At 35.9% G+C, this 24298-nt stretch overlaps 2 protein-coding genes across 2 annotated transcripts; one reads left to right on the top strand and one right to left on the bottom strand.

Moving 5' to 3' along the window:
• The first annotated feature begins 308 nt into the window (after window positions 1–308).
• Window positions 309–6184, top strand: LOC141659050 (glucose-6-phosphate 1-dehydrogenase, chloroplastic-like). Its single transcript, XM_074465783.1, has 10 exons — window positions 309–797; window positions 1307–1539; window positions 1640–1734; window positions 1946–2060; window positions 2876–3081; window positions 3165–3314; window positions 3397–3517; window positions 3598–3827; window positions 3908–4108; window positions 5626–6184. The coding sequence occupies exons 1-10, from the start codon at window positions 593–595 to the stop codon at window positions 5873–5875; spliced, it is 1806 nt and encodes a 601-aa protein (XP_074321884.1). The 5' UTR covers window positions 309–592; the 3' UTR covers window positions 5876–6184.
• Window positions 6185–10223: 4039 nt separating this feature from the next.
• Window positions 10224–11160, bottom strand: LOC141660971 (uncharacterized). Its single transcript, XM_074467947.1, has 3 exons — window positions 11099–11160; window positions 10514–10992; window positions 10224–10417 (listed from the first exon to the last, which is right to left on the bottom strand). The coding sequence occupies exons 1-3, from the start codon at window positions 11158–11160 to the stop codon at window positions 10224–10226; spliced, it is 735 nt and encodes a 244-aa protein (XP_074324048.1).
• Window positions 11161–24298: the final 13138 nt, after the last annotated feature.

The raw sequence follows: 24298 nt of genomic DNA, 5'->3' as shown, positions 1-24298 counted from the left end.
AAACAAATATGTCTTCATCCACCGGAAAACAACATAAATATACCGTCATTAATTACATCTTAATCAACATGAATACGCACAATCTAAAAATTGCATGTGTATTGCATGAACTATAAAGATAGTTTAAGAGAAACAACCAAAAAGCTGATGATGATGATGATGATGATGATGATGATGATGATGATCATAATAATAATAATAATAATAATAATAATAATAATAATAATAATAATAATAATAATAATAATAATAATAATTTGCAGCGTAGCAATGGCATATTCCTATGGTACATTAAACTAATGTTAGAAAGCAAGCGCGACAGGTTTTGGAGAGTTGAAATTGAAGAGGTGAGTTTGTTGTGTGCATCGACAAGAGGAGGGGGGAGGCGGCGTTTGAAGAAAAATTAAGACAGAAAGACAGCCTTTCGGAGATACCAAGGGGGGGACTGACTCCCCCTCCAACTCTCCCAAGTATTTTATTCCATCTTTCTTCTCAACTCATCCTATTCTTCATTTTCAATAAGGAGATAGAGAGATACATAGATTGGATTTAATTGTTCTACACTAACTGAACCCATATCATATCATATCATATGGCGACCCTTTCTTCAGCTACCAATTGTCGCTCCTCCTATTCTTCTTCTTCATCTTCTCTCTTTCAAAGGATTCATCATCAACCCCAACAAGCCATCGTTTCGTTGCCTTCTCCTAAACCACTATTCCCCAAGCTCTCTTTCCATTCCAATCAACCTTCTTTTTCCATCACTCCTGCTCCTCCTCCTGCTGCATCCCAAGATGGTTAGTCTCTCTCTCTCTCTCTCTCTCTCTCTCTCTCTCTCTCTCTCTCTCTCTCTCTCTCTCTCTCTCTCTCTCTCTCTCTCTCTCTCTCTCTCCCTCTCTCTCTCCCTCTCTCTCGCCCCCCCTCTCCCTCCCTCACCCCCCACTCTCTCTCTCCCCCTCTCTCCCTCTCTCTCTCTCTCCTTTTCTTCTCTATATGCTTGTGTATGTGTGCATTACCTAGCTCTTTACAGTTTATTTGTTTCATTTCATTTTTATAAATGTTTGATCTTTCTGCAACTAATCATTTTTCTGCGGCCCCCTTGATCGCTTTCAAGTTTTTTATTTTTTCTTTATATTATAGTATCTGATTTAGTTAGCTATTTGCTGTTTGATTTTTGTTTTTGCCATTACTTAAAAATTAAAAGCATAAAAATTTGTGCTACTGATGATTTTTTTTGGGGTTCCTGTCATCCACAAGTTTGATTTATATTAGCTTCTTTATATTCGATTTTTGTGTAATAATATAGGTGCAATATCTACAACGGTGACTCCTATTGAAAATGAAACTCCTCTCAAGAAAGTCAAGAATGCAAATTTATCAGTTGCACCCCCTCAGGAGTCCAAAGGCATTACTCCTTTTGATATCAACAAAGATAATTCCTCTGTCACTATCACTGTTGTTGGGGCTTCTGGGGACCTGGCCAAGAAGAAGATATTTCCTGCACTTTTTGCACTTTATTACGAGGACTGCCTACCTGAGGTTTGCGTTGAATCTTGACTCTTTCCTAGTGTTTCAAATTAAGGTTCCAATTTCATTCTACTAATTTTGTCATTTATACTTGTTTTTTTTCTTGTTCCAGCACTTCACAATTTTTGGGTATGCCCGAAGTAAGATGACTGATGCTGAGCTTAGGGACATGGTTAGCAAGACCCTCACTTGCAGGATTGATAAGAGGTCAGGACAGCCTAAATATTCTCTTACTCAGTAATTAATTTTTTAATCTCGATTATGTGACATTTTATACAAACACGAATTTCAATGGGTTTTCCCGGTCTTAGAATTTTTCTTTCCGCACACATCCTTTTGCAGATTATAGTCTTTTAAATTTTACAAGTTGAACTAAGTTGATGACTTATTTCTTTCATATGATTTACACGATTTACAGGGCAAACTGTGGAGAAAAGATGGAACAATTTTTAAAACGATGCTTTTATCATTCTGGTCAATATGATTCTGAAGCCAATTTTGCTGAACTTGACAAGAAACTGAAGGAACATGAGGTAATCACACCTGAGGTTTACAGTATATTAATCACATAATATTAGGCTAGGTTAGATATGGAAAGATGCAAACTTTTTTTATCTTAACAAAAAGACTGAAGGAACATGTGGTAATGGCACTCAAGGTTTAGATAATAACTAACACTAATTTCAGGCTAGTGGAAGATGAAATGATTTCTTGCTTATAGAAGAAGCTGGAATTCACTTTCGGATATATACACTACTCATCTAGCTATCTGTTTCATAGGTGAAATCAAGGGTTTATGATATTTTAGCCTTATTTTGTGGCTAACTAATAAATAAAGTAGATACTGGGTCACAATCCTCAACTCAGCTGTTTTAATAATATAAGTACACACTCCTAAGAATAAATATACACTCCTAAGAATTGTATTTTATGATCAGGTGTGTAGTCTGTCACACAAGTTTAAAGGCACTGTTGAATGTTTAAAAATTTGAACGAAACTACAAGTAATTCTTTAGTTGCTCTCTATATTTTGTAATTGTTGTGACAACCACAAGTAATGACAATCTGAGAATGCCCAATAAGGCACGGTGCAGTAATATTCAATTTTTTCGTAGACTTCTTATAGAGAATAATGTCTGTTTATAATTTTATGTGAACTACATAAAATCTGTCCAGAAGGCAGTAGTGTATCTTTCTTAAAGGACCTATATGTGTGTTTACAGTTTTTAAATCAATACACAACTTTGTTGTTGTACTAAAAACTGTTATATTTATATTTAATTGTCTCTATAATATATGTACGTCTAAATGTTAAACTTTTCTTTGACATATTTGGTCTGATTTGTAGGCTGGAACAATTGCCAATCGTCTTTTCTATCTATCAATTCCACCAAACATTTTTATAAATGCTGTTAAATCTGCAAGCTTATCAGCATCGTCTGCAAATGGCTGGACAAGGGTCATCGTAGAGAAACCGTTTGGTCGGGATTCTGAATCCTCAGCTGCACTGACAACAGCTCTCAAACAGTATCTGGAGGAAGATCAAATATTCAGGTAAAATCTTTTATGGTGATGCTAGTTTTTTCTTATAAACAATTAGCATTTGTTTTAATGATATATTTTCTCCTCTTTAACAGGATAGATCACTATCTTGGAAAAGAGCTAGTGGAGAATCTTTCCGTTCTTCGATTCTCCAACCTCATTTTTGAACCTTTATGGTCTAGACAGTTTATTAGAAATGTGCAGCTGATATTTTCCGAAGATTTTGGAACCGAAGGCAGGGGAGGGTAAATTTTTTAATTTTTTTTTGAGTTATTCTGTTTTAGCATCTTCGATAAAGCTTTTTTAATGCACCTATGTGTTCTCTAGGTACTTTGATAACTATGGAATAGTCAGAGATATAATGCAAAACCATCTGCTACAAATTTTGGCACTCTTTGCCATGGAAACACCTGTCAGTTTGGATGCAGAAGATATAAGGAATGAAAAAGTAATTTGTTAACAGCGATGAAAAGATTATTTAAGTTGTCGTCCGTTGAATGATATTAAATAATGTTTATTGGTTCTCAGGTCAAAGTTCTCCGTTCAATGAGGCCCATTCAACTTGATGATGTGGTTATAGGGCAGTATAAGAGCCACACAAGGGGAGGTGTCAATTACCCTGCATACACCGACGACAAGACTGTCCCCCATAATAGTCTAACACCAACATTTGCTGCAGCCGCCCTTTTCATAGATAATGCAAGATGGGATGGTGTGCCTTTTTTAATGAAAGCTGGAAAAGCCCTCCATGATAGGAGGTTTGTGAAACACAAAAATCTTATATTATAGTTTATAGATACACTTTGGAAACATATTGTCATTCTTTTTTTCCTATCAGGACTGAGATAAGAGTACAGTTTAGACATGTACCTGGTAATCTATACAAACGGAACTTTGGAACAGATCTTGACCATGAGACCAATGAGCTTGTTATTCGTGTACAACCTGATGAAGCCATATATCTGAAGATTAATAATAAGGTGCCAGGTTTAGGGATGAGACTGGATCGCAGCAATCTGAATCTCTTATATTCGACAAGGTATTTTCTACACTTAGTAGTTATTGCATTATTAGGTAATGCTATGTTTACTTGTTTCTTTTTTCATACCATAAGAAATGCTGACGTACTGTATAACTTATATAGGACTGCTACTTTGATAGCTTTTTTATGCTATCAGCTTAAAGTGTGAAAGCATATTCAATATGTAAATTTCATGAATAACATACGATTCATCCACAACACTATTTAGGATTTTAGGGGGTGATTGGTGGAACCATAAACCCATGTGATAGTGTTTGGATTAACAATTTAGTGGTGTGGAATGGGAACCCCATTCCTTTCAGGTGGGTAATTCAAGCCCATCATATCCGTTGAGATTCCATTTCTTTCCTGTTCCCATTTCCATCACGCATCCAAACGCCTACTTTATGTTATATTTTTCGGCACCGCTGTCTAGTAGTTGCGTGTAATCTGGAGATCTATAATTAAAGGACTCATAATACAAGATAAAATCTTACATCTATTACGAAGTATGGATCAAAGAGTATCTATTACTCCCTCCGTCCCTTTCAATTGTTTACATTTTTTAGAGAGTGTCCGACACACATTTTAAAGTGCATATAAAATATAGTTCTGTAATTTTTTTTTACAATTTTCTTTTTCTGAATAAAAATTAAAACATTCAACTTTTATTCAGAAAAAGAAAATTGTAAAAATAAGTTCCATAACTATACTTTCTATGCACCTTAAAATGCGTGCCGGACACTTTGGAAGGGACTGAGGGAGTATATACTAATATACAAGTAATAAGATAGAGGTCTAGGGTTGGACAAGCTAATCATAAAGCTCAAATTGCGGTGTGGAATGCCGGTTGTGGATGAGTATGTTTGTAATGGTTGAAACTTCCTTTCCGCTATCCACCTTTCATGGGTTGGACAAGCTAATCATAAAGCTCAAATTGCGGTGTGGAATGCCGGTTGTGGATGAGTATGTTTGTAATGGTTGAAACTTCCTTTCCGCTATCCACCTTTCATTTTCTCGGTTCTATGAAATCCAATTTAGGAACATGTTATCCTGCTTGCTGCTGTAGTTCAGCTCAAAGTCAAAGGTATGAGTTATATGTTGCATTTATTTTTAATTGACTGGATGTATCTTGTTTTTGTTATTTTCGACTGTTTTAGTTGTATACTGTATATAAATTTTTGGAACTATTGTATACAGTTTAAATCGGAAATTGAAAGAAGGGTTGGTTGCCACTTATGGATTTTGAGTTCGAAAATAAACAAGCGTGTGTGTTTGTGGCAATTTATTGAAGTTCGTAAATTTAAATTCAGGTTATCAGTTTATAGGGGAATTGGTTTATAATGGTAGTTTCTACATTAGAGAGATGCTACTTCGCTAACTCTTTATACGTTCTGGGTCTATATTATATATCAAGAGCTGACCATGTGAGCCATATGTTGTAAAACAGATCTTTAATTATAATTTCTTTTGTAAGGCAATATCTTCAACATCTTATTCAAATTTTAGTAACTGATAACATTTTTGATATCTAGGTACTCAGGCGAGATCCCTGATGCATATGAGAGGCTTCTTCTTGATGCCATTGAAGGTGAAAGGAGACTATTTATCCGCAGTGACGAACTGGATGCTGCTTGGTCGCTCTTTACACCCGTGTTGAAAGATCTAGAAGACAAGAAAACTGTTCCCGAATACTACCCTTATGGGAGTCGAGGACCTGTCGGTGCTCACTATCTCGCAGCCAAATACAAAGTTAGGTGGGGAGATTTTGCAGGAGATCAATGACTCGCGAGTATCTTGCATCACTTCCAAACAGTAGAATGTAGGAAGAACTTGTCCCTGAGGTTGGTTTTCTTTATTTTAGTGCATCTATGGGCATTGTACCGCGTTTTCAAAGAAGTAAAATGGAATGTCCAAAGGCCTTGAGATATGTGGATTTATGCTTTGAGATAATCATAATTTACAGAGTAGTCTTTATATTTGTAAGATAGCATTTGCAAGATCTCTTTACATTTGAAGTGCAACAAATATGAAAAGAATAATGGTACATGTTTCAATGACCCTTTTATATATAGGAAGTCATTGTTTTCATACGTAGACTATAGTCTACAGAGTATTAGTTTCTCTATAAATGCTTTAAAGACTTGAGTTGAATTGAGGAGTTTTCATCTATCGAATTAGAACTTGATTAATTTGGTTATTATTTAAAAAAATTTCCTGTGTTGGTTGAGGTGAATTTATTTGAGGCAAGCATTTTGTTAAAATTCAAAGTTGTTATAAACATTGACTGAAAATATTAGTTATGTTTAATGTAGAGAAAGTATAGGAGAATAGAAGATGGAGAGAAAGTTGTGTTCTATTTCATTAGCTAAATGAGCTATTTATAGTAGTTGGTTTACAAGGCTTACTAAGTAAGCTATTCAAATCTTCTTCATTAAGTATTACAAAACTTTCTCGATAAGCTTTACAAGTCTTCCTCGATAAGCTTTCAAGTCTTTCTTGGTAAGATTTGAGAGACTTCCTCGATACGCTTTGACAATCACTTTATTTTTTATTCAAATATTTTAACACTCCCCCTTGATTGTCAAATGCGAGTTATTGCAAAGATTGACTGTCTCGTTAAAACCTTGCAAGGAAAAACCCAGTGGGATAAAAACCTTGACGAAAGAATAAGAGTACAGCCTCCCCCTGAATAAAATGTCTCATATTTTGACATTTTGATGTAGCAAACTTTTTAACCTCCGCATACCCATATTATTTCTTAGCTTCTCAAATGTTGATGTAGGTAGCGACTTTGTAAGTATATCGGCCAGATTATCGCATGAGCGAACTTGTTGAATATCAATATCACCATTTTCTTGAAATTCATGAGTGTAGAAGAATTTTGGCAATATGTGTTTTGTTCGATCCCCTTTAATATATCCTTCCTTAAGTTGTTTGATGCAGGCCGAGTTATCCTCGAATAAAACTGTAGGACTGTCTGAAATACTTGATAATCCACATGATTCTCGAATATGTTGAATGACCGACCTTAGCCAAATACATTCTCTGATTGCTTCATGAATTGCTAGTAACTCTGCGTGGTTTGATGAAGTTGCGGCCATAGTCTGTTTTGTAGACTTCCAAGAGATAGCAGTATCACAATATGTAAATAGGTAACCTGTTTGTGATCGCCCAAAATAAGGATCTGACATGTATCCAGCATCTGCATATCCAACTAGCCGTGATCTTGAATTGTTTGGGAAGAATAGTCCAAGATCGATTGTCCCTCGAAGATATCTGAATATATGTTTTATTCCATCCCAATGCCTTTTAGTAAGGTCAGAACTAAATCTTGCCAACAAGTTCACTGCAAATGCAATATCAGGCCGTGTGTTGTTTGCTAGATACATGAGAGCGCCAATTGCACTGAGATATGGAACTTCAGGTCCAAGAGTCTCTTCATCTTGTTTTCTAGGACGGAAAGGATCTTTTTCAACCTCGAGTGATCGAACAACCATTGGTGTGGTTAGTGGATGAGCTTTGTCCATGTAGAACCGATCAAGAATCTTTTCAGTGTAGTTTGATTGATGAACAAATATTCTTGAAGATAAGTGCTCCACCTGTATACCTAAACAAAATCTTGTCCTTCCAAGATCTTTTATTTCAAACTCATTTTTCAAATAGTTAGCAGCATTAGTAATATCTTCAGTAGTACCGATAATATTCAAATCATCCACATATACAGCAATAATAACAAAACCAGTTGATGATTGTTTAATAAAAATGCAAGGACACACTTGATTATTAACATATCCATCATTCAATAAGTACTCACTAAGCCTGTTGTACCACATACGACCAGATTGTTTCAAACCATACAATGATCGTTGTAATTTAACAGAATATAAATGTCGAGGCTTAGTGTCCTCAATATTTAACCCTTCAGAAATTTTCATATAAATATCACTATCAAGTGATCCATATAGGTATGCTGTCACAACGTCCATCAAACGTGTTTTAAGTTTTTCCATACAAGCCATACCCATTAGAAAACGAAAAGTAACTCCATCCATCACAGGAGAGTATGTTTCCTGGTAATCAAAACCAGGTCTTTGAGAGAATCCCTGGGCTACTAGCCGGGCCTTATATCTCACAATTTCATTCCTTTCATTTCGTTTTCGTATAAACACCCATCTATTCTCGACAGGGACTACACCAGCTGGTGTTTGGACTGCAGGTCCAAATACATTTCTCTTGCGTAATGATTGCAATTCTTCTTGAATCGCAATTTTCCATTTTGGCCAATCATCTCGGTGTCGACACTCTTCCACACTTTGTGGTTCAGGATCGGAGTTCATAATAATATCAGATGCCACGGAAAAAGCATATACATCATCAACCTCAATACTCCCACGATCCAGTAATTTCGCGTTATGGACATAATTCATTGAGATCTCATAATTTTCAGGTACCTTTGCTTCCGTGGAAGCATTTGACACTTCTGGGGCATGTGCCACTTCTGGGGCAACATTCTCTTCTGGAGGCAATCCCACGTCTGGGAGTTTTGTTACAACCACTTCAGGGGCTTGAACCTCTTCAGGAGGAAATACCACTTCTGGGGTATTTTCTGAAACTTTTGCCACTTCCAGGGCAATTCCAATCAATTTCCGTTTCGTGGTACAATATCTTTTGCACCAATAGGTCTACCACGCTTCTGGCGTGGCTTTGAATCACTAATCAATTCTCCAGGAATTGATTTCTTAGTAGGGATTTCAACTCGTGCCGGAGCATTAACAGCAGGTATATGTGACCTTATAATATGTCTACAGTCACTAAAGGCATCCGACATTTGATTAGCAATATTTTGCATATGAATAATTCTTTGAACTTCAGATTCACATTGATTAGTACGTGAATCAATAGAATTTAATCCTGATGCATTCCATGATATTTCGGAATTTAATTTATGCAAATCATTATCTCCCCCTAATTTAGGGAACATGATTTCATCAAAATGACAATCAGCATAGCGAGCAGTAAAAACATCACCAGTTAATGGTTCCAGATATCTTATAATAGATGGAGAATCAAAACCAACATATATACCAATTCTTCTTTGAGGTCCCATTTTATTTCTTTGTGGTGGTGATATAGGAACATACACAGCACAACCAAATACTTTTAAATGAGATATATTAGGTACTTGACCAAGAACTAATTCTTGAGGGGATTGTTTGTGGTAAGCAGAAGGCCTTATTCTAATTATATTTGCAGCATGAAGTATTGCATGACCCCAAACAGATATAGGTAACTTTGCCCTTAGGAGTAAGGGACGGGCAATAAGTTGAAGTCTTTTAATTAAGGATTCTGCTAAACCATTTTGTGTATGTACGTGAGCCACCGGGTGTTCGACTGAGATTCCTACTGACATACAATATTCATTAAAAGTTGCAGATGTAAATTCAGCAGCATTATCTAGTCGAATTGATTTAATGGGATGGTCAGGAAATTGAGCTCGGAGTTTAATTATTTGGGCAAGTAATTTGACAAAGGCTGTATTTCGGGTTGTAAGTAGACATACATGAGACCATCGAGTTGACGCATCAATTAAAACCATAAAGTACCTAAATGGGCCAGAAGATGGATGTATAGGACCACAAATGTCACCTTGAATTCTTTCTAAGAATTTCGGGGACTCGGTTTGAAGCTTAACTGGGGATGGTCGGACAATAAGTTTTCCTAAGGAACATGCTGAACAATGAAGTTCATCTTGGGATATTATCTTTTGAGTTTTAAGAGGATGTCCCACAGAATTTTCAATGATACGACGCATCATAGATACTCCTGGATGACCGAGTCTTTCGTGCCAAAGGGAAAATAGTTTTGGGTCTATGACTTTTGGGGATGTTGACACTATGAGATTCAAGAACTCGTATACTTGTAACATATAATCCTGAAGAAACCGAGTGGAATTTTTCTAGGACCCTTTTATTGTCAACGGTGTTTGAGGTGATGAGAAGGTATTCTTTTTCATTCTCATTAATAGTTTCAACGTGAAACCCGTTAAGACGGATATCTTTAAAACTCAGTAGGTTTCTAGTTGACTTGCTAGAGTATAGAGCCTCTTGTATGTGTATGTGTGTCTTATTTGCTAGAAGAAATGGTGGCCAGAGTTGTAACCATCACGTTGCCACTTCAGGTGGCCAGAATGATATTGATTGTGAAACCGACCACGAAAATTTTCACGTCCACGGTTTCGTCCATAACCCCGTCCTCCTCTATGCCCTTTCCCCCGTTCATTCTTCAAGAATGACGTGTTATGTACTTCAGGTAACTGGGCAGAGCCTGTGGGACGTATCTAATGATTTTTCAGTAGCAACTCATTATTCTTTTCAGCCACAAGAAGGAGAGATATCCGCTCGCCATATTTCTGAAAATTACGCTCCCTATATTGTTGAGCCAGGATCATAGTGTTGGGGTGAAAGGTTGAGAGGGTTTTTTCAATCATTTCAGTATCAGTAATATTTTCACCACATAAAATTAATTTTGAGCTTATCTTGAAAAGAGCAGAATTATATTCAGCTACAGATTTGAAATCTTGTAACCTCAAATTAATCCAGTCATATCGGGCAGATGGCAAGTGAACAAGTTTTTGGTGATCAAATCTATCCTTGAGATTATTCCAAAGGGTGAGTGGATTTTTGATAGTGAGGTATTCAGATTTTAGATCTTCGTGGATGTGATGCCTAAGAAAGATAATCGCTTTTGCATTTTGTTCAACAGTTGGGATCTTTTCCGGGTCAATAGTATCTTTTAGGCCATTAGCACTAAGGTGTAATTCCGCATCAAGGACCCATGACAAATAATTATTTCCGGAAACATCCAAGGCAACAAACTCTAATTTCACAAGATTCGCCGTCCTGAATAGATTTTAAATAAGATATAATATGTCACATAATATTTAAACAGGCAAGTTGAAATAATAACTTTATACAAAAGTTACGACGGCATAGCCGGCCAGAAAACTTTTGATTATTACTTGACGGCAGCGCCATCTTTATAGTAGTATTACTTGATGGCATAGCCATCTTTATAGATTTCAATCAGTAACATAAATATGTAATAATATTTAGAAGAAAATGAGGAAAAGAAAACATACCTCTTTTATAAAATGGTTTTAGTTGATAGGGACTCGTGGGTCAGAATAAGTCGTAGCTCTTTCGAGAATAAAGCTTCAGTTGGCAGAGACTCGTGCTGATAACGTGTTATAAACCTTGACTGAAAATATTAGTTATGTTTAATGTAGAGGAAGTATAGGAGAATAGAAGATGGAGAAAAAGTTGTGTTGTATTTCATTAGCTAAATGAGCTATTTATAGTAGTTGGTTTACAAGGCTTACTAAGTAAGCTATTCAAATCTTCTTCATTAAGTATTACAAAACTTCCTCGATAAGCTTTACAAGTCTTCCTCGATAAGCTTTACAAGTCTTCCTTGGTAAGATTTGAGAGACTTCCTCGATACGCTTTGACAATCACTTTATTTTTTATTCAAATATTTTAACAATTGTACTCTTTAGATTTTTCATCCAGGTCATTGACCGAATCACAAATTTCTAGTCAGTCAGACTCAGGAAAAGGTAACCCTTTAAAGAAAAAAAATTTGGTCACGGAAGAAAGTATCATGCCCACTAAGAAAATAAACATGCGATGATTAAAATTTCATCCTATTTTCAACACTTGGATAAATCTTGTATGATATAATAAATTCAACCCCCAAACCCACTAAACACACAATGTTGAATGAGATGAATCGTATCAAAAGAATGTTTGAGGCTCTAATCATTTGTTAATCGTGCCTAATTTCACTGTTTGTTTAAATTACGCTTCAGCATAAGCAAATATGTACCGAGTAAATTCAGGTAATGTCAATATGTAGCCTTTTTCTGGGTCAGATGGCTCCAGGGTGGGTTACAATTTAGAGCATTTCCATTGGCTTCCCATTCCTTTCCCCATCCCTATATTTTGAGAAATTGATGAATTGTAAGTGAAAAATAAGGCTCCATCTGATTCCCTATTATAGGGAAAATTTTGCAGACCGAAAAATGAGTCCCCAAATTTGGGGACTTACTATTCAACCCCATTTTATATTTAAATGATATTTATGTGTAGAGGAGGAGAGAGAAATGATAAAATAATATTAATAGTAGTTAAAGTTTTAAAGAAAGTGAGAGAAAAAAGTAATAATAAAATAATATATGGAGATGAAAATGGGGATTGGGATGTAAAAAATTTTTGGATGATAAATAAATTATAGGGATAAATTTACAAGTTTACTATTTTTAGTAAGATTATGAGGATGGCGATAGGGGAGCGGATGTGAATGCTCAATATTCGGGGATGGTAATTTGATTGCTCACCCTTACAGATACATAAACTAGCTTCAAAATTCGGGGATGGTAATTTTTTATTTTATTTTTCTAAATCGGCAATTATTAGTTATATGATAACTTATCGATTCAAATATGATCAAATCTTGTTTTAATACTCTCTCATTTATTCTTGTCAACAAAAAAAAATATTTTCTCATTCTTCACCTTCCATAGCAGTATGTAGGATATTAATAGTTTGAATTTTTTTGTCCAGATCGGATAAAAATAGATTTTTTTTATCTGAAAAAATGCATCATTTCTTATTTTTCCCTTAATTATTATATGTTTGCCCTCGTTTTAAAAATTATTACTACAAAAATAAATATCAAGCTTGGGTCATTTTAAAAATAAACACATATTATAAATATACAAAAAATTTAAGAAAAAATTAAAGGGGGTCGGTTAACCGGTCTTCCCCCTCTTCCGTATTCATCAATTGATCTAAACTCCGATCCAAAATTCCGACGAATTTCAAAAGCGTCATCCAAATTTTCTTTTACATATTATAATACACAAATATTATATTAAACTCTTTATTTTTTAATTTAATATTAAGAAGCCAAGTTTAATCTTAATTAATTATGTCTATGCCTGCGTTGTATATCAAATAAGCAAAACAAAGATTCTTATTATATTACAAAGATGTTTCGTAAGTCGCACGTTACAAAGATGTTTTTTTACGAGATATATACAATAAGCTACTGCATTAAAAAGAATGAGTAATCATAATATGGTGCAGCACCGGCAGAAGCTGCTGGATGATTCGAGCTGCGCATGCTTTTCTACATTAAAGAAATGAGTAAGCATGAATATAGTTATGATCATAGGAGAAACTTAGATATGAGATATCTGGCTATTAGTATTCCCACTAATCTGATGCATTGTCTAATATATGGAGGGCTGGTGAGCATAAAAATAATGTTGTAAAGGACCTGGAGCATGGGAGAGAGGAATTAGGTAAAAGGAATGACAGCAAGGAGGAGTCTGGACCACCAGGGATGAAGTGAATTTGCATTTGATTAGTAATTTTATTTACATTTCCAATTCTGAAGTAAGACAATATACAGGTTTGGAGTGTAACATAATCATTATTATTATTATCAATCTGAATACATTTCTCTTGTTTCTTTGCTCTCAAGTTTGTGTGCTGGTTATTTTTTCAGAGTTGCTCTTCTAATTTGGCTGACTCTCTGGTTATAACATATTAATAACCTTCATCTTCTTTAGATCAGGTTGTTAATTTATCTTAGTTCTTAAATACATTAATAAGTGCAACACTGGTATCAGAGCTATCGACCCTTGGAATCATGGCTGTTAGATATATTTGTGATATCATGTCTAATCTGATTTGTTTAGTTTCGGAAATTAGTATCAGAATTTAACTGGAAATCATAACTTACTGAAGACAGGAAGTTATCAGAACTTAAGGCGTCAGAACTTATATCAGGACTTCAGTGCGGGTACACTTCAATAGGAAAGCAGCTGATTTATAGGAGAGGATCTGGATTAAACAAGTAAAGATATGCATGAAGAATTGGACAGCTATAGGGCTGCAGTAGATAATCTCTGATTGATGTATTCTAGGAAACATAATCATTATCATATCAATTAGGAGATAACTTGTAATTATGTAGTATATAAACACAGATTATGGTTTACACTATATATGTTATCATTCACGAGAATATTATTAATTGTAATCCTAGAAGCTCTTAGTGATATTATACATCACTGAGAGAGTAGATAAAACCTACTGTAACAGAGTTTGATATATTGAATAAACTTGTTTTCTGTTACATACTTGTGTTTATAATCGAATTGATTGTAGATACTATATTCAACCCCCTTCTATAGTATCATTGAGGCCTAACAAGTGGTATCGAAGCCAATCTGTTAAGCTTACAAACAGTTAAGATCCAAACAAACAATCAATCATGTCTAATCAAGCAAAAATTCCAGACCCTCAAGAACCTGCAAAGGTTCAACCCATTTAAAACACCATTAGATATGAAACCATCAGGGTTCCTTTACTCAGGGTGTCTGAGTACCCTGTATGGAGTGTGAAGATGGCCATGTTTCTGGAAGTTACAGATCCAGAATATTTATACAGAATTTATGATGGTCCACACAAGCCCATAAAGCTTTCTGTTGCAGTTGGGAATGAGCCACATAGGATGATTCCCAAAGAAAATAGAGAATTCACCACTGAAGACATCTCTTCACTAGGCAAGGATGAAAAAGTAAGACACTTGCTTCATAGTGCAATTGACAATATCATGTCAAACAGGGTGATTGCATGCAAGACTGCAAAAGAAATCTGGGATGCATTGGAAGTGAGATGTCAAGGAACCAATGCCATAAAAAGAATAGGAAGACGATACTCACACAGGAGTATGAGCACTTTGACTCATAATCTGATGAGTCACTAACTTATACATATGACAGATTCACAACGCTGTTGAATGATCTATCACTAGTGGATAAGGAATATGATCGAGAAGATTCAAATCTGAAATTCCTACTAGCTCTTCCTGAAAAGTGGGATTTGAAAGCTACTACAATAAGAGACAACTATGAACTTACTGATATGTCTCTTGATGAAATCTATGGGATGCTCAAGACTCATGAACTTGAGATGGAGCAAAAAAAGAAGAGGCATGAAGGGAAGTCTAAGACAGTTGCTTTAAAGGCTGAAGAAAAGCCAATTATCTCTAGGAAGGTAAAAGGAAAGGCTCTCATCATATAGTCTGATTTAGAGTCATCAGATTCTGATGATGATGATTCAGAACCTGAAAATTTATCTGAAGTGGATGTTGATGCAGAGATGATGTAACTGTGTTCTCTTATGGTGAAGGGTATCACAAAAATAGCCTACAAGAAATTCAGAAAGAGTAAGAAGTTTTCCAGGAAAGATGGAAGTTCTGACAAGAAAGGGTTCAGAAAGACTGAAGGCAAAGGATGAAAGTCTGACAGAGGAGACAACTCAAATGTCAAATGCTACAATTGTGGTGAAAGAGGCCACATATCTCCTGATTGAAAGAAAGGAAAATGTGATAAAGGCCAGGCACTTATTAGAAAGAAGAAAAATTGGGCAGACACTTCAGAATCTGAAGAAGAGGTGAACTATGCCTTAATGGCAAATACTGATAGCAGTTTTGATGCTGCTAAACTAGAGGTACCTCTATCAACTCTTGCTTTTGATACAGAAGATATTACTGAGCTGTGATTATTTCTGAAAAATATTTATATTAGCTATAGAGATCAGACTTTAGAGAATGAAAGATTAAAATCTGAAAATCTAAAGTACAAAAACAGAAATAGCTATCTTGAAGAAGAGTTAATCAAGATGAACACTATTCATAAATAGAGAGATAATGTCGTGTATGTTAAGAATGAATTCTTAAACATAATGATTATCTAAAAAGTGAATTAGAAATGGAAAGAGAAATCATCAGGACTTGGACTAATTCAGGCAAAACAACTCAGAATATTCTAAGTAGTAGAAACTGGAAAGAGGGGTTAGATTATAAAGATGGTAAAAGTGAGAAAGGGACTTTGCCAATTAAGCCAAAGGTAAATCCTGTTAAATTTGTTGCAAAAACTGTTGTGTCTGATTCTGAAGAGATGAAAGACTCTAAAACAGAAGTCAAAGAAAAGTCAACTTCTGACAAATTAAAACAGGATAAACCAGCTTTGGTAAACATTGGCTTAATGACAAAGAAGCAGCTTAAGTATAAGTTGAAAGAGATTAAAAATATGAAAAAGGTAAAGGAAGCTAGGAAAAATAGGAATGGAAAGGAAGGTGTGAATAAAAGTAATAACTATATGTCTGTTCCTAATGCTCCTAGAAATAATTTCTATAATTGTGGAAACTCTAATCATCTTGCTTCTTTTTGCAGGAAAAATAAAGATATAAACTCTTTACCTCCTAGATCAGGAGTTAAGAGTCAGTCTGATAGGTTTAAACCACAAAATCCTTGTTATCATTGTGGTACTTTATGTCATTCTATTTATACTTGTAAGGAATATGTAAGTCCCTAACAATACAACAAGAATTACAGAAGGGGGATTGAATGGAATTCTTGAACTTTTTTCTTGGTTTAAAAATGTTCTAACTTAAAATATATATATGTTTGATTTGCAAAGTGCGGAATAAGAAGTTAGTAAAATCAAAACACAAGTAATTAAAAACACAAATCTTTAAAAACTTTCCGGTGGATTTGAATGTATCCACTAGAGATATATATTATATCAAGAGAACTCTGTGTAGCAAGATTAGCTCATAGCTGCTTACAAATATGAACAACTAAGTTTACAGAGAAATGCTAAGGATGCAGCTTATAATTATTTCTGAGATAATGTTCTTGGTCTTGTTGTTGTTGTTCTATTTTCTACTTCTTGGTTTATATATCACCAAGATTACAAAGTAATAAGACAAGATAATAAAACAAAACCTATCAAGTCTAATACTATGCTGCTTTATTACTCTATTCCAGCATCTTTGAATATCTTCATAATAGCATGGAACTGACAATGCTTCTTTGTTCTCTAAAACCCAGTTGAATAGGCTTTCATATTCCTTTTGCATACACTCGATGCATGTGACTGTGTTGTCACTGTCAACAGATGTTTGAATTGATTATCCATCGGGTACATGATCATCCGTCGGGTTGCCTTGTTGATCATCAGTCGAGTGGCATTGTTGTTTATCTGTCGGGTAGCTATCTGGCACTTGACTTTACTTCGTTCATGCAGAATTACAAGATATCATCAATGTACAATTAATCAACCTATTCTGCATATCTAATTAAAATCAACATGACTTGAGTGCTACTACAGAATCTAAACAAGGTGTATGCAGAAATATGCTACAGACTCATTATTACACAAGCTACTCACTCGATGGATAATTAATCATCATCCGTCGGGATTATATTGAGTCATCCGCCGGGACTATATTCCTTATCCATCGAGTGCTACATTTTTCACTAAGTAAAATCTATTAAGGTGTTTTATTAATGAAATCATCAAGTTCACAACATATCCACAACAATCTCCCCCAATTTATGTCTACTGGAATTGTAGCCATAAATTAAGAGAAACTTGATGATAACAAAACACCCTAAAAATATAACTTTAAAAGTAAGTAGATAAAACTGTAAAGTGCTCCAAATAACAAAATTCACAAAGATTAGCTCACAGTCATTTTTAAGGTGTTCCTCTAGCCTGAGCAGATTAATCTAATTCCTTGAAGATCTGGATCTCTTTCCAAGCTTTCTGTTATTTTCTTTCATCTGATTTTGGAGCTTTCTGTAGAATTCCAGTTCATCAGATTTTGAGAGATTTAGCTTTTCTTGCATTTCCAAAAGAGTCTCACTGCTAGAGATGCTCAATTGGTCTTTTAATATGAAAAATCTTCTAACTCCTTTATCATCCATGAACTCCATCATCCAGTAGGGTCTTAGATGCACTCTACTCCCCGTGTAAGGAATAGTTAGAGTCTTTGGGAGTGCATATTTAGCTCTAATACTCTTCAGTTCTTCAATCTTCTTTAGAACAAGTCTTCTTGCAGTTACATTGAATCTAAAGTTCTTCTTGAATGATGAATAAACCTTTATCAGCACAGATTGGCTTTCTTGAAGGATCCTGTGAAGTGGCCATTGAATCTCCTTTCCTCCCTTGTACTTGAAAACTAACCTTTCAGGTAGATTCCTGTAGGCATCAATTCCTCTAACTTCTTCCAGTTCATCTAGATAGAGGTTTAGATCAGAGATTCCTTGACGTCACATAAGTACATGTAATCTCCCTTGTTGACTTTGGATTGAGCTTTGGTTAGAGATTTGGATTTGAGAGGTGACAACTTCACTTTCTTGACTGCTCTTGACTTTGTTCTCTTTGGCTTGTTAAGGATTGGCAAATTGAAGTTAGGAATTGGTAGACTTTCCCAGTCTATTGGTTCATCCTTAGGCACAATAGGTTCACCATGAATGTTCCTGTAAGGATCCACCACCTTGATATCTTCAAATACCACTGAGGGTTTTGATGCTTGAGTTGTAGTTGGAATGGATTCCTTGGGAAACTGATCCTCCAATTCCTTACCAACAAAGTTCAATTTCCTTTTGGTTCTTTTGTCCAATTCCTTGTATCTGTGAGATTTCTTCTGTTGTGGTTCAACTTGCTTCTTTGGATATTGAGATTCAGTGATTTCAGATGGCTGAGCAGGAATTTGTTGTGTTGGTTTCACAGCTTGTAGCTTGGCCAAGATAGCAGCCTGCTATTTCTTTTGTTTAGCCTTTTTAGTATCTAGAGCAGCTTGCTTCTTTTCTTGCTTCAATCCTGCCTTTTCTTCTCTCTTTGCTTCAGCAAATTGAGGATGTCAAGCCACCACACAAATTTCTTTACCATTCCTGAAAACTTTAGCAATTCTCTTTTTCAAAGATGAATCAGCTGGATCTTTGTAGAAGGAAATGGATCTTGACAACAGTTTCTTCTCACCAGGCTTTGGTGTCTCATACATTGTATCCAAAGGGTTCTTTAGTGATGATTTTTGTTAGTTCACCCTTGGCTTCAAAAGTACTTCAGCCTTTGGAGATTTGATGCAGGATGGCTGTCCTCTTTCCTGATAGTTCATGCTCATTTCATTCACAGAGATTTGCCTGACTTGAGAGTGATGAATGGATAATATTTCTGGCTTCTTTGCTAGCCCAAACTTCTTTTGAATATCCTCATCAATTTTCTCCCAGTTGATTGGATTCAACTACTCCTTTTCAGCTGCTTTCAAAGTAGCTGATGCTTCCTTTATCAAATCAATACTATCCTTAGCTGGTGGCTTTGAGATAGTAATTGTAGGCATAATTACTTTGCTAATTTGAATATTGAGCACTTTTTGCTCCCCCTCACTCATAGAACTCCCTTTCTCCCCCTTTTTGTTATCATCAAGCTGAGTAGAGGAGGAGGTTTGTGCAGCCACCAATTTCTGAAGCAAGTCTGTTTGTTGAGCTTGGTGTAGATGAATTGTTGTAAGAGATGCTTCCATTGCTGACATTCTTATATCCAAGGCATCTATCTTTGTGGTAAAATCAGAATTTTTCCTGAGTTGTCTCTTAATGTCAAGCATTGTAGCTTCTGGAAGTTTAAAGTCCATCTTGTCAGAAATGGCCTTTTTCATCTCATCAATATCACCTTTGATAGTGTTGACATCTTGAGCATGTTGAAAACCTTGGATTTGTTGTAGTTGCAGAGAAGCAAGATGTGCTTGAAGGAGCTTTTTAGTGCTGGCATTTGTGGTGGTTTGAAGAGCAGAATTTGTCTGATTTATGAGTTGAATCAGGGTTGTCTTGAAGTAGTGTTCATTACATTGCTTTGAAAATGCCCAAGATGGCATGCCTGATCTTGAACTAGAGCCTACTTCTCCCCCTATGTCCAATGGCTCTTCTTCACTATTTCCATCTTCACCTCCAAAGAATTCTTCTGAACTACCAGTCTCATAATCAACATCACCAGCTGTAGAAGGCAAAGCTGTGATGGTATCCTTAGCTCTTTGCATGGACTGTGTGGTGTGCACCAAGTTTAGCATCCTTTCTGCATTGTCATTAACCTGCCAGCTAAAAGTTGGTAGGTTGGAACAGGGTGAGTAAATGTCTCAGCATCTAAGGAGGTGGAATCTATAACAGCTTGAGTTTGCTGAGATAGTCCCTCCCTGTCTGCATCCTGGACATTCATTAACTCACTTACAATAACATCCACCCTTATATCTTCAGTACCTGTGTTTGTTTCATTTTCTCTCTTTTCTTGCACCAAGGTCTCACATTGGCTCACCACCCTCACACCCTCACCTTCACTATCTAAGGTGGGACTCCTCACACTCTCTTTTGCCAATCCTGAAGAACTGGATTGCATATTTTCACTCTTTTCCTCTCTTTTTTCCTGGGAGCAACCCAGACTCTCACTCAGTTCACTCCCTTCCCTCAATCCTAGGAGTGATTGTACTACCACTAAGTCTTCTGCACTTGAGATAATTGATGAAATTTGAGGCTGTGTAGAGACACTCGACAGATAAGGGATATCCGTCGGGTTAGCAGTTTGACTATCCGACGGATAACTGTTGTTAAGCTTATCCGTCGGGATACAATCACTACTCGACGGATGAACAATATCCATCGAGAGAGTAGGAATAAATGAGTTTGGAGTGGAAACTCTTGTGGACTCTGTGCAGATTGATTAGAATTTTGGCCCAAATGTCTCAACAGTTCCTGAAAGAATTGGCAAGTGAGCCAACAAATCATCCAAAAGATGATGCTCACTTGCACTAGATTTTGGCTTTCCCAACAGAGTTAAAGAAGGGGAATCAGGAATTGATGTGTTGATCATATCCACATCCTGAGAGTTTGTGGGAGAATTTGGTGTTTGAGGTGCTTCTATAACTAAAGATTTTGGCTGTGACTCCACATTTATTGGAGCCACATCAAACTGACTTTGAAAAGGTGCATTGACTGTGTCTTCAGCACCAGTTTGCATAGTGTGTGAACCCTGTGCATCCCCAAGGGTTTTTGGTTTCTTCTTTCTAGTATAGGTTTGGGGTAAGCTTGTGTGCCTTACCCTTTTGGCCTGTGCTCTTGGCTGAGAGCTTTGTTCAATAGTCACATCATTTTGGGAGGAGGCAACTAACAATGAGCTTATGTCCTTATTAAGCACTGCAGTCTGTTGGGAAACTGCAGTGTGGCTAGGCTGGGAAACACTCACCTCTCCAACCTTATCCTTAGGGTTTCTTTTATGTTCACCCTGTCCCTCACCTACCTTACTCACCTTCACACTCCCCTCTTTAGATTTGGTGGATTTTGCAACTGGCATCTTTTGAGAGATACCAGAGGGGGCTTTCTTTGACTTGGATTTAGAAATTTTTGATGGTTTGGTAGCTTGGGTAGGCAACTGTTGGGTCATTGACAAAGTTTCCAGAGCTATGCTATAAGGCAAAGAAATTTGTGAGGCTGGAAGAGTAGGGACAGCTGAACTTACCTCACTTACCTGATGTGCCTCTATAACAGGAAAATAGAAGAGTGGCACCTCTTTGTGATGGTTAGCCTTGTTCAAATCTGCAATAATCCTTCTCTCTTGAACCCAACAATCTAATTTGTTGGTTGGGTTCTTAAGCACAATATCCTCAGAGAAGTGGTTAGCAATCATCATTAAAAATATAGCATAATAAACATTTTTACCCCTTTTATTTAACTCCCCTAACTTAAACCCCAACTCAAACAAAACAAGATCATTAAAGTTAAAGAACTTATCAGTAACTAGCATGTAAAGCATGTTAAGCATAGAGATATTGACATAATCAAAATTACTGATTTTACTAGAGAATACCTTAGTAACTACATCACATAGATAACTCCATTCCTTCCTAAGATCCAACCTCCTAATTTCACTTAACTTAGAAGTATAGAGTGCATAGCCCATGGAGTTAAGCATGTTAACAATGTCAGTGTCTGTGTGTGGTGAAGTTACAGTATTATCAGTAATTTTGAAACATGCTTTAACAATATCACTATTAACACATAATTCCTTACCTTTAATAGTGAATGTGATAGTCTTATCAGTTGAGTTGTATGTTACAGTCGTCCACATCTCTTCAACAACTTCACAGTATATGGTGGGTGATTCCAGCATGGCATAGTTAAGTTTGCAATTCTTCACAAAATCCATCATTTTGTGGTAGTCACCAGACTGTTGAATCCCCTTATTCACAAGAGCAGTGAAGTTGTTCTTCTCATAAATAAATCCAGTTTGAGACATTATCTTGACGAAAGGTGTCATTGTTAGAGAGTAAAAACTTGCAGAGAGAGATAGTAAGTGCTTTTAAGAACGAAAGAAATTAGAGCAGATGATTTGAGAATGATAAAAGAAAAGTAATGAAAATGAATTAAGATTTTATACTATCTCAAAAATAACTGTAAAAAATAATAAAGTAAAATAAAGTAACCAATAAGAATTGCCCAAAATAGCCGTTTAAAAATAAACTGTAAAAATTCCATCAATTATCCGTCGTGTTATGCTTACAAACTGTAAGTATACTCAATGGATAATGTTTAGAGAATCAATGGCTAAGAATAAGACAATTCGACGGATGGGGATAAATCAATTATCCGTCGAGTCATAAAATATTCCAGAAAAGTAATTGATTTTATTAACAAATAGTATACCGACGGATGATCAAACTCGATGGATAGTGATCATCCGTCGAGATGTAAATTTTGACTTAGCCAAAATTTCATCCATGACTGAAAAATCAATTAAATTTCTGGCTGCATTATAACTTGCAAACAATCTATAAAGATTCAAAAGTAATTTAGCATACCTAACTCACTTACCAACCTTGAAAAGGTGGATTCGTCCAGTGGCTTGGTAAATATATCTGCAAGCTGCTTTTCACTTGGAACAAAATGTAGTTCCACAATACCATTCATTACATGTTCCCTTATGAAGTGATACTTGATGTCTATGTGCTTTGTCCTTAAATGCTGTATTGGATTTTCAGTGATGGCAATTGCACTTGTGTTATCACAGAAAATGGGAATCCTTTCAACTTGCAAACCATAGTCTAGCAATTGGTTTTTCATCCATAAAATCTGTGCACAGCAACTGCCAGCAGCAATATATTTAGCTTCAGCTGTAGAAGTAGAAACTGAATTTTGCTTTTTACTGAACCAGGACACAAGCTTGTTTCCTAGAAATTGACAAGTTCCTGTTGTACTTTTTCTATCAATTCTACAACCTGCATAATCTGCATCTGAATAACCAGTTAGATCAAAACCAGAATCTCTAGGGCCAAGTTTTGGTGTTCCCTTGAGATATCTGAAAATTCTCTTAATAGCTACTAAGTGAGATTCTCTAGGATCAGCCTAAAATCTAGCACACAAACATGTAGCAAACATTATATTTGGCCTACTAGCTGTTAACTACAGAAGTGAGCCAACCATGCCCCTATAACTTGAAATATCCATAGACTTTTGAGTAGTGTTTAATTCAAGCTTAGTTGCAGTGGCCATGGGAGTTTTTGCAGATGTGCAATCCATTAGATCAAACTTCTTTAAAAGATCATAAATGTATTTAGTTTGACTAATGAATATTCCATCACTAACTTGCTTAACTTGCAAACCAAGAAAGTAAGTTAGTTCTCCCATCATACTCATTTCATATTTACTTTGCATCAATTTGGAAAACTTTTTGTAAAGTTTTTCATCTGTAGAGCCAAAAATAATGGCATCTATATAAATTTGAACAAGTATACTAGGTCCATTAACATTTCTAAAGAAAAGAGTTTTGTCTACAGTACCTCTAGTGAAGTGATTCTCTAAAAGAAACTTTGATAAAGTGTCATACCAGGCTCTAGGTGCTTGCTTCAGTCCATAAAGGGCCTTCAAAAGATAGTAAACATATTCTGGAAAGTTTGGATCTTCAAAACCAGGAGGATGACTGACATAGACTTCCTCCTCCAAATCTTCATTCAGAAAGGCACTTTTGACATCCATTTGATAGACTTTGAAATTGGCATGGGCTACATAGGCTAAGAAGATTCTGATGGCTTCAAGTCTTCCAACAGGAGCAAAAGTTTCATCAAAATCTATTCCTTCTTGTTGATAATAGCCCTTAGCAAATAATTTAGCTTTGTTCCTGATTACTATGCCATTTTCATCCATCTTGTTTCTGAATACCCATTTGGTGTCTATTGGATACTTTCCCTTAGGCTTGGGCACCGGGTTCCATACCTTATTCCTCTCAAATTGGTTTAGCTCCTCCTG

The sequence above is a fragment of the Apium graveolens genome, chromosome 5 (assembly GCF_009905375.1).
Source record: "Apium graveolens cultivar Ventura chromosome 5, ASM990537v1, whole genome shotgun sequence".
Lineage (NCBI taxonomy): Eukaryota > Viridiplantae > Streptophyta > Magnoliopsida > Apiales > Apiaceae > Apium > Apium graveolens.
This window is presented reverse-complemented; position numbering and strand designations above follow the sequence as displayed.